General features: G+C 48.2%; 1 protein-coding gene across 1 annotated transcript in view; it reads right to left on the bottom strand.

The window, feature by feature from the left end:
* Positions 1–16,054, bottom strand: part of LOC122378283 (unconventional myosin-IXb-like) — a 44,896-nt gene that overhangs the window by 13,475 nt on the left and 15,367 nt on the right. The window contains exons 2-4 of the mRNA XM_043359160.1: positions 14,659–14,868; positions 727–917; positions 133–304 (exon numbers count right to left, since the gene is read on the bottom strand). Coding sequence (XP_043215095.1) covers positions 133–304; positions 727–917; positions 14,659–14,868 — 573 coding nt within the window. The remainder of the gene's footprint in view (positions 1–132; positions 305–726; positions 918–14,658; positions 14,869–16,054) is intronic.

The raw sequence follows: 16,054 nt of genomic DNA, 5'->3' as shown, positions 1-16,054 counted from the left end.
CGTGATACGGATACCGGATAGCATGAGGTACGGATAGGTCACGTGACAGCATGATCCCCTACAGATATCTCACGAGTCACGATCCTCTGTGGATATCTCACTCGACAGAGCCATCCCCTACGGATATCTCACCTGACAGTATGATTCCCTGCGGGTAGCCGGTGTCGCTCTGTTGCCGGACGGCCTCCCTGACCACTCTCCTCAGCTGATCGCTGGTCTCCTTAGTTCGAGTCGAGTTCAGCGTCAGAGCGTTACCCAGCTCCTTGTACGAGTTTAACGAGATCAGGATGGAGCCCACATTGGTCTGCCGGAAAAGGGGTGAGGTGATGTTACTGGTGGTAGAGTGGGTGACGGAGATCGCTAACCAGTTGATGTTGCAACAAAGATGAGCCTAGTATAGTCGAAAGAAAAATTGACACGCCTCAAAGCAGCAATGAACTTCTATTTGATATATCTAGCAAAATAACCAATAGAAAAAGGAACAAACATACAAAGACAGACATTTAAACCATTGCTATTGTTACTATTGATTCTAGAAAGGCGCAAATAAACATGTCAAGTTGTATGTAGTAACTAGGTATCACCATTTTTTACATTCACCCCTCCAGTGCTCCATCCCTCCACTGCATGCCTAAACATAACACACCGAAGCTCTGCAAATTCTCCCAACCCATATAAAACTGTTAAACATAGAAGCACATAGAGCACATAGCAAACGAAACTCACATAGAACTGGTGGTCCTGGAATCGGGAGTGCAGACACCGCATCACTGCGTGTTCTGTGAGCGGTACTTCCAGGTGACTGAGGTCCTCCACCGTCCTACAGGTGGACGAAGGGGGCGGCAGCGGGGGTCGCAGGACGCTGGCCGGCGGCGGCACCGGCTCCGTCAACCGGGACAGCTTCGGCGTGACGGCATCTGAGGGAGGAAGAGATGTAGTTGGTTAGACGGAGGTGTCACTATACACTATACAGTCAGCGTGCTGGATGAAGCAGTAGGCGGTAGAGCACTTGTACAGGAGTGGTTATTGGTGGGCTTGGGTTGCAAGGTCATTGTCACGTTTCGATGACAAGGCTTGTATCTTTTCTGTAGGTTAAGTGTAAACCACGCTATTTGTCCAGAATAACTAGAACTAAAGCGAGGATGCAGACCTATCGTTCGCACAAAAATACAGCCATGAAATAAGCAGTTGATACCAAAGGAAGAGCATACAGCTGTTAGCACTAACAGCGCTGTTTGATGTGATGATAAACACATCGCCCGGTATAACACCTTGCGGAACGCTCCTAATCAGAGGAAATCTGGCCTACCGCTGGTGCCCAACAAGGATCACAAACTCAATCAGATCAGAGATAGCTAAAAATATCGCACTACAAGGGGTGCTGCATCTAAAAGGCGCACGGCGAAATGTGAATGCTTGAGTGCCCTTTGACGTCATCCGATGTTTTGATGTCGTATAAATAAGACGTCGGCACGTATCAGACATAAAAATCGAAATCTAACTCGGCGTCAGGTGTATGACACATAATAACTATGGTTGGCATGACTTTCGCCTCAGAGCTGAATAAGGGACGTCTCATCCACGCGGTAGTTGAATGGATGAGCTGGAAGCGCACGTATAAAAAGCTCAAATAAATTGCTTGTATACCTAACCAACAACAATAAGCAGCTAAGGCACGATTAAAGAAGCTGTTTGCTTGGTTCATCACACGTTTATTTTGTAAAGCCTCAGAATGCCCGAAGGAATTTAACAAAATCACGACATTTTTACGATAGATCAATGATTTAATGTAGGTTGAAGGCAAAGTTTCGGCCATGACTGCCATGCAACAGAAGACAAGACACAAAGTACAAGTCGGTCCCGCTGCAAGTGTTAATTAACATATGAAAGTAGCCGGCAAAGTCGTGACGGTCTCAATCATGACTCTGTGCGCCGAGCTCTTTGCAATTTTAACAGAGAACAATACGCATTCAACATTATCATGCAAAACATGGAACGCCTACGTAGGCATGCCTGCACCAAACCAGTGTGGAACCTTGTGCTGCGATATAAAACACTTACATAAGGTGGCTAATCTAAGCAAGGCCCATACCATTTTTGTGAATTAATGCAAAAACATCTTTCAACTTTATATAACCGATGCCATTTTGGGATGCTGAACAAGCCACAATGACAATATACTACCCATCTGCAAGGTAGTCAAGAACTATCGAGACATAATGCAACATTATGGCCGCATGTAGTTAGCCCATTCGCTTTTCGTAAGACGCCGATTTGCAATTTGCCCATGACGGGCACTTCAAAAGCCTTGAGTATAATGAAAGTGTAAGTCAGTTGCCATGGTAAATTGGCGCGAATCGTGATCGACAGCACCTTGATTCGACCCCGAGAGCAGTAAAAACTTTCACCTGCACGTTTGCAGCGATGCGTGCGATGCTGGTGTTTACAGCTTAGGCCTGGCAACGGAGTCGTTAAGTTGGTTTTAATCTATAGCGCAGCGTGACTACATGAGCGGATGCACAAACGTAACCACAGAGCAAAGGGAGCAACACAGTAAGACAGCATTGTATGCCTATTCGTTACACGACAGACTTCACGACAGACAGACGACAAACTCGACAGACTTCACGACAGAGTCTCACTTCAGCCTTGGCAGCTATTTCGTCACGGCTTCTTATAGCGTTAAAATATGCTACAATAGAGTATTCACCCAATCTAGGAACGACCCACGCACTTTACGCGTCTTACACTCAGTCCAGCCATTTCGCCCGACCTGTTCCCGCTCTTGATCAATTCTCTTCAGGCCACCTGAGCTACAGTGGCTATGGGTGCCAATTCCCGATGCCATTTTCCCGAACCCCCCCCCCCCCCCATGTCAATGTCAACCGAAGCGTCGGTAGGCGTCGCTCTTCAGCAAAACCTGTGCTTCGAGTTCCCCGAACATGCTGCATGTTTAGCCGCTCGACGTCACGCGAACTGGCCTGGACGCGGGTCCTCGTTTCGCGTGAGGTTCCTCCGCACTGCCCCCGCACAATACCGACGGTTTGGGTGTCGTGACTGTGTGTTGACGGATGTGTCTGTGTCAGAGCAGCGGTCCGAGACCCGCCCGTCGTGTCGGTACAGCCAAAAAGGCATGCAAGCCCATTCCAGGACTCTGCTGAAAGTGCGACATGCTTGTGTCTAGTCCACATCGAGTCTCTGGCATCTAGGTATGTTGTTCTTCGTGGTATCACCGCCTGCAGTTTGTCCTAATAATCACAAAGCAGCACAGGAAACACTGATGACACTGTTCATTTCAGCAGCAACGAGAGGAGACACGCCACTGGGCGATCGTCTCTCCTCAGTCAAGAGAGAAGCACTTGCAATGTCTCATCCCCGGGAAACAAATTGAAACTAAGTATGCAAGTACTGCGTGCCGCCATTGATTTTAACATCACTGAAGGCATGCAACCTTCACGGCAGCACCGCCAGCACCGGCAGCAGTGCTGGCGATGGAGGCATTTTATCGTCCGGTTCATACCAGAGCTGATCGAAGCGCCGCCGGTGCCGGCCCAACCACCCGCGGCACGTCCGTATGGTCTGCTCCCGAGGGCCCTTTGGCGCTACCTGCCGTGCAGACAATGCAGCCGGCGGCGGCGGCTACAGCGGACGGTAGCACTGGCGGACGGAGCTAAAAATTCGACCCGTTCCGGGGTCCGGCGGACGTCATTCGGCAGTCGCTGTAAGGACCGAGGTTTTTAGATCTGTTCGCTGTATGTAGCGGTATATGATTACTTTTTCAGCACACACCCTGCTGACTTACCTACTTCCTCATGCAAATGTGCACACTGCACAGGCATGCGGTCGCTGAATTAGCTTTCGAAGAACTACAATTCTGAAGTGTCGCTGTTCGAAAATTTCCACTGGTTTTGGCAAGTTTTATCTTGCCATCTCGTTACGCTTCTATCTATTTATCAATCTATCATCGACCTCTCCAGTCTCTTGACTTGATCTTTCATGAATCAATCGATAGTCTATCAGTTTCTTCTCAAGCGCCTCTTGTCCCATTCATCGACTCAACCTTTCGACTTAGTCTTTGTGTGATCAGCATCATCGTTGATTGATTCACTCTTATCTTCAAATGTGATTCTGTAATCATCTCTTCATCCAGCACACATTCCTCTCTTCTACCACTCCTACACTCATCACCTCTCAACCCCCATCTCCCCCATCTCTCCCCCTCTACCTTCCTGCTGACCTGCAGGGGAGCTGCATTGTTGCAGCGCTGCTCGGAGCCGCCGGGGGCCTTCTGTGGCGCGGAATGTTCCCCACCGCAACGAGCGCCGTGTCCTCGCTGATTTGAATTCCCGACCGGACAGCACCGGCGGTTCTGGCGCGCGGTAGAGAGGGCAGGCTTTGGTGTCGGACGCTGGCTGTTCGCTACGCCGCGGCCGGTCAGCGGGATAGAGCATAACAAGGTGTGTGCACCGGGAGAAATTATCCCCCAGCTTCCTTGCCGGGTCATTATGTCGACCTGCACGGTGCCGCGGCGCCCAGGTTTTCTCGGTTTTATGTCTGAGATGCGAGCAATTAGGCCGTTCCCAGAGACGTTTAGTGACCGTATTTGGGGTAATCACGGACGCTGGATGTGAGGCGTCGGCCCACGCACGGTCAAAAAGAGATGAATTGGCGACAGGCACAGGATGGGTGGTGGAAAACGTTCCACTTTTGGGCCTCCTCTACTTCTGTAGTCTATTCCTGCGAAGGGAAGTCTATTTATTGAATGTATGTAGTATTGAAGTATCAGTGGTAAAGTAGCATCAGTTCAGAGCTATGTTGAATAACGTACTTATGATAGGTGTATTTCAAGCGAATTCGTATGTCACGTGTTGAATGCACGCTGAGCGCAACACTGTAAAGCCGTGCCTGTTTATGGATAAGATCTACGCTGGTTCGCTGGTCTCGCAGGCCTGCACCTGCGCGAGTCGGTCACGGCGATCATTTGTTACCACCTCTATCTTTGAGTAGCGACCACCATCACCGCCTCCGCCACCGCCGTCACCGTACGTCCACCCGCCCGCGGCAGCCGCACCTCTGCAGTGACTCGGGGCCACCCTCGGCGATCGGGAGTGGCCAGGTGGTCCCTCTCAGACCGGTAAGGCCTCACCCGTCATCTGGCCAGCCTATTGTTGCCGGGTTACCTGCCGTGCGGTGGCGCCGCCGGTTTTATTACATTATTTTATGTTTATTACTCAAAAGCTGAACGGTTAAGGGCTTGGGTGTATCCGTGTCGGTATGCTTTCTCCTCGCATGTACTATGTGAACTCTATTGGTTGTCTTTTGTCACTACATTCTACAATTATGTATTTTGAGAGCGGCAGAGCAGTTACACTTGCCGACTATGCTTATTGCTTATCATATTCCGACATGATAGCGGATCCGTCTGCGCTCTTCCTTGCCAGCTCTTCACACACTCGCCCCTCCACGTCAATAACCCAATTGTCGGTCTAACCAATGATCAGGTCGACGGCCATCGGTAAAAGAACGGCGCTACCGTTTTATAGCGTGCGGCCGGCCCCTATCCCTACCGATGTTGTGTGCTTACTGCCACATAACGTTTTTGCAGCTGCCCAGAGGCCTGTATGGGCCACTATCTGACCACGGAAGCCACAATGAAGCGCACAATGAACTGGAAGGATGCCACTGGCAGCTAAATGGGCCTCGTGAGCTACATGAGCTTGATTAGCTGGGGTGCAATGGACCGATTGGATGAGGCGAATGGGGCTTCTTGTGTGCACTGTGCATTGTTTGGCTGATCACAAAGTAGGTGTGTTTCTAAGGAAGGCGTTTTCTCAATGGAGACCCTGCGAACCAAATTGAGAAAATGAGAAGCGATGAAGGCAGGAAGACTCAGCACTTGCTGATGCTTTTTGGCGTTCTATCAGCCAGCACTTTGGCGCGTTGCCATTGCCTCGGGATTCCATACCATTGCCACAGTCACCAACGCCACCGCCGTCACCACCGCCACCGCCACGCCGACAGTTGATTCCATGTCGGGGATTTTTACCTGCGGTCCCCGATCTGACCACAGATAATTGGTAGCAGTTAGTGGCATGTGAGCGGCGGTGCTGTGCCAGACTGGAGTGCCGCGTCAGGGTTCCACCTCGTCGGCGCGTCAGTGGAGTACCGGTTATGGGGTGTCTTTGGGAGGGGAGGGGTGCCACGCTTCTCACAGTGTGAGCTCAAGATAGGGGAGGGGGGTTCGTGGAAGGTTTGACAAGCGCCATTGGTCGTTAAACCCTTCTCGAAGAGTTGATGCTGTGTGTGATGGTATAGTGTCTGGTTGACGTCGGGAGTACTGCTCTGGTCGGTTCACAGTGAAGTTATGACCATAGTGGACTAAAGATAACAGCGGAGTTGCAGATTCGTCAGTGGAATTAAGAATAGAGAGAGTTACGGGTCATCAGTGTTACGAGGACTGTGAGGGCATGACCGCCGTAATTGCAAGGAGGTAAAGGAATTATGATTACAACAGAGTTAAAACAAAACGAAGTCGCAACGACCCTGTGAATGAAAACCATGTACGAACTTTGGCTATTGGCCAATTGTCAGAGATTATCTATATTCATGGACTGCTGTATTGAACAGCATGGCTGTTCTGCAGCCGAATCAGGTCACAGCTGCGACTGTTATACAGAGGTTCAGACCTGCTATTTTCCGGCAGAGGTTTAGAGGCTGTAATTATCACAACCGGTACTGTCGGGAGCTTACTGTTCTGGTCAGAGTGGGGATTTGTCATTTGTCATCGACAGGCGGCATCATAAAAAAGAACCGGCTGATTGGGTTGGAAGTTCATTCAGGCGCATTGCGTTTTAAGAATCGTTGGTAGCCTTGGGATAAAACAAAGAAGCTTTTTGACCAAATACATTAAAAAGTAAGTGATTCATTCGAATGTTTCATAAAAGCCAACACATAAACTGCATTCTAAGTCGGCAAAATCATCTGGCGAATTGTCAATGGAGCATCTTTTGTGGAATGTGGCCATGAATCTTTTATCCCCCACAGAAAACACTTTTGTTTTAGGTTCCATCCACGAATCCAGATAAGGTGCCAGTGGTTCAATGCAATTAACATCAGAGGAACATCAACCAAGTGTGGTTTGCCTTGGGTGCTCGAGAATGCTCATAAGTACTAAATGCCAGCCCGTGATTTTAACGTACGTATGCACTAAGTCTCTCCCTCTTTCCTATCTCATGTATCACTTTGCGGTGACAATGGTTTATATTGTAAAAAGGTCGTGTTAGGTTGCTGTTTAGCGAGTGTGAAACAAATCCTGCAACCACATTTGACAGTTTCCTCTACTTCTCTGCTAAACACATGGTCTCGAGCTCATTATCATGTTCCATTTAATTTTGATGCGGGCTTGGAAAGTGCAAAGGACAAGGTACTTTTAATGCAGCAACATTGGATGCTCATCAAAAAAGGAAGTGGCGAATCGGGGCTCAGTGTCTTTTCCAACATTTGGTCGAGACTCATGGCATAGTCCACTATTCCTCCTTCCAGTTGAATAAATTATCAATTAAGCACCCACTTCCACCTCAATCTGACCCCCACCCCCGCTCCCCAATTCTTAGTCTATTGTCCCTTCGCGTTTTGCACAGTCGCCGATATATCCACCCCACTCTGAACTAAGCGTCGCAGATCTTGTTTGGCCCCTCTCGACTCCAGCTGCTGGTCCTCGCCTCTCTAACATCACGCTTGACCAAGATCCAGGGCGCTGCTCGGGCGCCGTTTTTTTTTATCAGGATGCTGCCAGCTTGCTGGCGTTTTTCGCTTTCTTATTGCTCGAATTCACATGGTCTGTGCGGTTCACAAGTGACCGGCCAAGAAACAACAGCAATGAACTTCCGTATCTGGCACGGTTCGTCGGAAGGTCATCTCAGGCTCAAAAGAAACGGTATATACCATTCGAAAGCTGACGGTGAGCTGAATCCGAAAATGTAATTTTTATCAAAATCGATCGATGGCCTTTTTTAAAAATTGCGTTTTTGTAAAAACTTAATAGTTTTTTATTCAACGGGCTGTCCCGGACAGTATTGAAAACATAAACATGTATTTTTGAGTTCAAGTGAAAGCTGAACGCCAAAAGAACAATATTTAGCGAAACAATATTTCCAAACATTAATATGCGTCTCCCGCAGCCGACAATAAGGTGCAATCACACAGCTCAGTGTCACGATGGACCAAAGTCGGCCACACAGAAGCGTGAAATGACCGTTATCGACTCGCAGACCCGGCGCTCTCGGCCCGCCTGACCGGCCACGGAAAGAACGTTCGGCTCTCGTTCTACTAAACAAATGTCATATTTGTCAGTTTAACTGTCCACATCGCTATTAAAGTTATTCAGGATACCTGTGAAGAAAATTCATTGTTCTGCTTGACTCACAACATGCTTTAATTTACATTTTTCTTATACATGTTTTGTTCCATCCAGCTGCGCTCAGTGCCCGCGCAGGGGAAGTGAGCGGGGTTTCACTGTCAGAGGCTGTACTAGTGACAGCTGCTCGGCCGTGCGACCGGTCAAAGGTTACCCTGCCCCGCCGGGCGCCACCCCCACTCCACCCGAGCTGAGGCCGGTACAACCTCTGACATTTCAGCGCGGCCAATTTTCCTTATATGGGCATGATACCAAGCTCAATTGAGCAAAGTGGACATGAACAAATGCAAATTAATGCATGATGTGAAGATGACAGAGCATTGAATGTTCTGCTCATGTATCCTGAATAACTCAAGTACCGAGTCGAATCGTTAAACTAACAAACATGACACCCGTTTAGTAGAACGACAGCCGAACCTCCTTGCCGTGACCGGTCAGGCGGGCCGAGAGCGCCGGGTCTGCGAGTCGATAAGGGTCATTTCACGCTTCTGTGTGGCCGACTTTGGTCCATCGTGACACTGAGCTGTGTGATTGCGCCTTATTGTCGGCTGTGGGAGACGCATATTAATGTTTGGAAATATTGTTTCGCTAAATATTGTTCTTTAGGTGTTCAGCTTTCACTGGAACTAAAAAATACATGTTTATGTTGTCAAGAATATCCGGGACAGCCCGTTGAATAAAAAATTATGAAGTTTTTACAAAAACACAATTTTCAAAAAAGGCCATCGATCGATTTTGATAAAAATTACATTTTTGGATTCAGCTCAACGTCAGCTTTCGAATGGTATATATCGTTTCTTTTGAGCCTGAGATGACCTTCCGACGAACCGTGCTGGGAAAACCGACAGTATGCTGATAAAAAAGAAGCACCAACCAACCAGTGCCCGGCATATCCTCGCGGCTCCATATGACGTCAGGTGGTACCCATTGAAATAAGTGGAACCAGGTGGGTACGAGAGGGTTCGGTCGGCCGCAGGTGGCTCAGCCAGGCCCAGGCAGTTCAGGGTGGTCCGGAGGACTGCCCGACCGCTCCGGGCCCGAACCCTGCTAATCAGCGCCAGAGGCGACACCAGGTGCGCCAGGTAGGGAGGCAGAGCCGGGTTAGAGTCGCACTGGACAGGAAGGCAGCGGCGGCGCCAGGCATGTAGGCAAGCAGGCAGAGACGGGAGTGAGCTTGTCCAGCTATGAACATGTCCAATTGAAATTAAGAGCAAGTATGATTTAACAAGTCTATGTGAAAAATTTATATTTAAGGAGAGGAAATTACGCATGCCACAGTTCTTCGCCTGACAACGCCACGCCATTGCGACTTCTTACGGGCAAATACATGGGCCTGCACTGGTAATGGCTAAGTCAACAGCGGTAAAGGTGCTGGTAGTGGCTGAATCAGCGGGGCCGTCCCGAAAACACGTGCTGCTGCCGCCACCACCCCCTCCACCTCTCCCTTCCTCCGCCCCTGCGCCTCTGTCCGATTCCCTCCCCTCCGCCCTCCCGACCGGCGCGGCGGCAGAGGCTCGGGTCTAGAGTTGCAAAATTTCCCTACCGCACTACCGGCATGCCGGTAATTTTTCACTACCGCAGGTTTTTCCGTGGTATTTGGCATGTCCTGCCGGTAGCATGCCGGTATTTTTGATTTTGCATAAAAAATCAGCATATGATTTAAACTTTGGACACTAAGAGGCTATTGAATGTAATAACAGCAATCTTAGCCACTGCAAAATACATTTTGTGGTAGAAGTTCCATTGCTAAGGGTAATTGTACACATGAACCTCAGCACTTAACAGCTCTGCTTTGGCTCTAATAAGAATTGTCAAGAATCTACTGTGGTCTATCAAAGGAAGAATACTCATTCATGTTGCAAAAGCACAACCAATTAGTAAGTCTAATGGTAGGTAATAGGTATAATACAATAAAATAAATTAATGTTAATGGCAACATTCCCTAGGCAAAAGGCAGAATCAAAACAACACAAAACACATTGTTTGGAAACTGGCCTTGAGTCCTGAGATGTGGTCTGAGATACTCTACAAAGAATTTGACACTGAAAATCCAGCTGAAAAGGCAGGTGTTAGGAAGCCCTGAGCCTAACTTTGGTCCCAAAATGAAATGAAAATGAATTAAACTGGCATTTTGTTTTATCTTTACAAGAAAACACAACATGCAGACGAAATGAATACAAAGTGGCGCAATATGATCAGCTGATCAAGCAACCAAGGATTGACTTTTAAGATCCTCTGTCCCCTAAAAAAAGGATGTAAGCTGATGACGTAATATTTATTCATATGCCCTTTTGGTCGAATTACTCAAGAGAAGTGGATTTTCTTGTAGTGAATAACACTCACAGTTTCGATTTTATTGGAATTTTTTATCGTGTTGGATGATTTTTATCAATAAAATCATTCAGGAGGCAGTAGTTTGCAGTCCTAAAACTTTTTTTTGCAGTGTTTTAATCAGCTGGTTAAAAACTGTGTTATGGCGCATCTGTTTCGAAATCCTTTATAACCTCGTGTTTGTTCCCACGTTTGAGATGGGAGAGGATATTATATCGTTTTTATACATATTATTTGGGGACTTCTCAGGACAAGTGAGCTATTGACACATATTTTTACATGATTCGTATCTTACTCACGAGCCAACAAGCCATGGCGGATAGGAAAAAGCAGATGTTGATCTCGCTTCCTCAGTTAGGAACATGGCCAAATCTGTAGTTTTTTATATTGTGATTTATGACTAGCTATAGTTCGTTTTAGGGTAATGTGGAGAATAAGAACGCTTGTGGTAAATGTGATTGCTGCTCACTGTACAGTCTCCAGAAACACATTTCAGTAATTCAAGTTCTTTTTGACCTTGCTTTTTTGATGAATGTGTTAATATTTTTTGTAGGCAATACCTCTTTGATTACAGGTGATATTTTAACAGCTGTTAACTGGAATTGAGTTTCAAAATTGTAGTATTTGTGGGGCCAACTCAGTCAAAATCAGGCTGCTGGAGTTTTGACTGGACAATGGGTGGCTGCTGGGTGGGGCGGTTACTGAAATTGCCAAAATGTGGCATCTCATGTAGGGGTAAGCCAGAATCAAGAATGCAGGTTTTTTAGTATGCCGGTAATTTGGCGGTGTTTTTGCTTGGGGCGTGGTAACATGCCGGTATCCCAGAAAATTTTTGTGGGGCGGGGCGGTGCCGGTAGCAGCCCATTGGGAAAACTTTGCAACTCTACTCGGGTCCAGCCTTCGCGCCCAGCGGGAGACGGTGCCCGAACCGTGTTTTGAAGTCGATTCTCCAGTTAATGACGACTTGCCCGGCCGGCTCTGGGACGAGATGTGTTTGTCCAGGTGACGTGTGCCCTGGTGGATCTCACAATGGCCGAACCTTTCAGCGGGTTCCGTTTTTTTTTTTGGGGGGGGGGGGTTCGTTTGTTCTGCGTCTCAGGATGGTGGGAAGCCGAAAGGAGAGAGGGACGCGAAGAGAGAAGAGAGGTCACCAGACGGTGGGCTGGGCTCGAGAGGACACTGCGGCTAAACATTGAAAAATAATGCAAACGATGAAGCGATGAAAATGAATTGACATCAGGCGACAAAAATTGTTATCGGTAGCTTTTTCAGTGTCCTTTTTTATAAATTTTTGTCCTATTTAATTTATTTGGTCCCAGTGCACTTACACCTGCCAAAGGTTACACCTGCCAATCGTATTCAACTGACTAGCTAGTTCACCGTTGTAACGACGAGATATTAACCCTATTAGTGGCAGGCTCCTGGCTACCCCATATTAGTGGCAGGGGGGGCTGTTTACGACCCCCCCCCCCTTGATATCTCGAGATCTAACCGGCCGATTTTCAAAATTCAAACGGCATTCCATTTGGCTCAACGAGATCTATATTTCTAAAAAAAAAATAAAAAAATGTCAATAGGGGGGTAGAGGGGGGTAAAAACGGGCAAATTGCAGATAGATTTTAGACTGTTTATCACGGCCAGGTTTCTGAACCAATCTTAACGCAACTTTTGCCGATCGATAGAGAATGAACCAGGAATTCACATGGATCCTAAAAATATGCATTTTCAAAAATCATAGGCGGATACAGATCAATGAGATTGGGGGTACACAAAAAGTATAGTAAATAAGGTTTTTGTTGGTACTGTTTCTAAAAAGGGTGGCAATGGTCTTGTTATGTTACAATTTTCTTATGAGAGAACGACTAAAATTGTATTGGTCATGCATAGGCGGTGTCAGGGCACCTATGTTGGGAGGTAAAAAATAACCCCCCTTTTTGGACGCCTGGATCCGCCTATTATAGCAAAAACGTGTCAAAAGAGGATGCACAATAACTTTGTATATGTTATCACATGATACCTTTCATTCACTGTTCGTAAAACTGGTGCAGCATCGTGATCTTCGCCCAAATGACTCGCTTCACGAATAGGACCCCCCAATTCCCAGTGCTCTGGAGCCGCCCCTGGTAAAGTTATGAACTTGAAATTTTCAGGGAATGTGCCCAATTTAGTTTTAGGAAAAGTCAGAAAATTTCAGCATCGTAGCTTCAGCGGTTTCGGAGATATTCCCGAAAAACCTGAGGGGTGGATAAAAACAACCCCCTGCCACTAATAGGGTTAAGCATATCAATAGAATTAACAACATAAAATAAGTGCTATCTTAGGATGAACTCAGCCAACTCGAATCATCCACTATCATACATACGATCCTGATATGCTAAGATCTCACCCCTGCCAGCGCCCTCTCCCGAACTTGGCCCAGTGAATCAGATCATTAGCCTCCGATCAAGCGCCCCGAGCGGGGAGAATGTCGGTCAGCGTTTTACGCAGCCCACCTCGGTCGGTCATCAACCACCGTAGCCTTCCGGTCGGAGCACGACAGACACGATCCGGGGCACAGCGGGAGGTAGCTCTGACGCAGCCGAGACGAAATGTGACGCAGCGACGCGCAGAGGAGTGGGATGTGACGCAGAGGGACGAAAAGTGACGCACAGGGGTGACATGTAACGTAGCCAGCGCAAAAGGGAGCTGCAGATAGCAGGAGATACAGCAGGCGAAATTGGACACAGGTGGGAGCTAACAGAGAAAAGTGCAAAGTGGTCAGATCAGATGCAAAAATGACGGCTTCTGGGCCCCGTCACTGACAACGTGGCTTTGCAATTGCCTCACCAGTTCTTTTGTTGCCTACTTGACTCCGTTACTGCCTACCAGACTCCAATACCGTCTAACGGAGCCCTCCACTGCCCGCCGAGATTTGGCCTGTGCTACCAACACTAGGCACTGGTGCACTTCTGCTCTCTCGGCAGGCTCGTAAAAGGAGCCGACTTTGAACGTGGCCAGCGCCGACCGCCGGTGGCTTCCCCCGGGGCATACGGAGGCTGCTCGGTATGGTAATCACTGCTCTATACCGCCGACCTGATAACACTGCGGGCCGTGCAGCGGAGGCAGGATTTCAGAGGGTCCAGCTATGTGGATGAGAGGTATCGAGGGAGCCGTAAACGGTTACTGGAAAACAGATTGAGCCGGTTTCTGGAAACAGTCTTTCAGTGATGGACCGGTCGACTGCTTTGAGCGGTCAAGGATAGAACAATGTGAAGCTTCACAACTAGCAGGCTAGGAAGCAAGACCGGAGATTTAGCAAGATTATAAGTCAGTTGGTAACACCTGCATCGTTCGTCACTGCGGCGAGACGGCTGTCTGTTCGAATACCGCCGACATTCTTGAGCCGTCCGCCAATTAAAATGTTTTTATCAGGTACAGCGCTGAGGTATGCGATGAGCTGAAGATCAGAATCCACCTCTGCCACCCAATGTGCTCGCCAAGTGTGGTGCCTCCTTGCATCTTCGACGGCGATAAAGGTTTCTCCACCTTACTCCCGTCCTCAATTTGGGAATAACATTATATCGTTTAGCCACGGGTTTAGTTAGTTAAATGCAGCCGCCGCGCTGGTAGGTTTGGTGAAGTGTCGTTTACTCATACGTTCCGAGTGTGTATAAGTTACCCTCATATTTTAATAGTAGACAGTAGTAATTTGCTAGTAAGAGCTTACTAGGCATCCGTATGTTCTTATGCTAAAGCATGATCCTTTACCATATGCTTTCAGTGTTACCTATATTCCCTAAAAAGAATCACCATCTCCATACCACTCCACCACGCAAATCTCCCTAATAACCGATGTCCCGCATTCAATCACCCCCACCCAGCCACCAAATCACCTTCAGCCACCCGCCGATCCCCTCGGGCTGATTCCTTACCTTGCAGGGCCGGTTTGGGCCGCGGCGGCGGCAGCGGCGCGGTGGCGGCGGGCGGCGCGGCTGGCGCACCAGGGCCGGATGGCGGCTGGGCGGCGGCCGGCGGCAGCGGTGGGGGGCTCACGTGCAGCCGAGAGCGGAGGGTGACCAGCTCGGAACTGAGCGAGCGCAGACGCTGGTGCAGGGTGGCCGCCTCGTTAGATGAGGCTGTGTCTGAAATGGGGCAGAGAGGTGATATTAGTGAGACAGTCTGAAAATTACAAGGGTGTAAGAGAAGCACCTGTCTGAAACCCATCTGACACACAAAGGTCATGTAAGAAAATAGCTGTAAATGTTGGGAGACAAGGATCCATTTCAGAGGACACATTGGAACTCACTTGAGACAAGGTGGAACTCACTTGAGAGGACACATTGATAACGTTCGACTTGCCAGTGAAGATAACAGTCAATATTTCATTATTTGGTGGATTTTTTTACAAAATAAAAATGTAGTAAAAGGTTACACCTACTTAACAAAATTTTAAAGCCATCTATCACTAACGATATGATTGACAAGACAGACCCTAGTTTGCTCTCAAAATGTGCGTTTTTCCTTTTCGGTAATCCATCACACGCACGTCGTTTCACGTTGCCTGTCACTCAGTTACTTAACAGAGGCTACAGGGGCTAGCTGAGTCACTTTTTCACGCGACCTCCACAGTGGCAGCCCCGTCTCCCTTTGCTGATGGTTCGCCCTCCCGTCCAACACCCACCCTATCCCTAGCCATAAAACCGCTGCCGTAAAACTGCCAGCACCTCTGCGCGGCGTATCGCCGACTGTGATAAAGGGATTTGGCTCCGAGCTGTCGGCGATACGATATCTGTCCCAGCACTGGCCCTGTAATACTGAGATGGTTACCGACGGTGGCTGGTGCCAAATCCGTGACGTCGTTAAGAAAAATGTGACGTAACTGGAAGACAAAATGTTACACATAGAGATGATGTAGGCTCACCCTGTTTCTAGATGCCTTCCTAGCTCGAACCACATGTTACATCGACAGACTTTGATTGGTTTTCGCTGCTTCCTTAACCCGCGCCCTGCTGGGGGGGGTGTTTGAACACCCCCCTTGTGGTTTTTCGCGAATATCTCAAAAACGGCGGCGCGGAGCGCCGCCGTTTTTGGTACACCTTACCATACATCAATTCTACACATGTTGTGAAAATTTCAGACCAAGGTCATTCAAGGTCAGGTCACCAGGTCACTTGAAGTGACCTCACCTCATAAAAACTTTCAATGTCTGTCATAGCTACACCGAGTGACCGATCGCTTTGAAACTTTCAGCGATTGCTAAGAGCAGTAGCATGTACAAAATGTATATCTCAGAATTTTTATATCGATGACCTAAGGTCAGGTCAATTT

The sequence above is a fragment of the Amphibalanus amphitrite genome, unplaced genomic scaffold (assembly GCF_019059575.1).
Source record: "Amphibalanus amphitrite isolate SeventyFive unplaced genomic scaffold, NRLGWU_Aamphi_draft 000007F_arrow, whole genome shotgun sequence".
Classification (NCBI taxonomy): Eukaryota; Metazoa; Arthropoda; class Thecostraca; order Balanomorpha; family Balanidae; genus Amphibalanus; species Amphibalanus amphitrite.
This window is presented reverse-complemented; position numbering and strand designations above follow the sequence as displayed.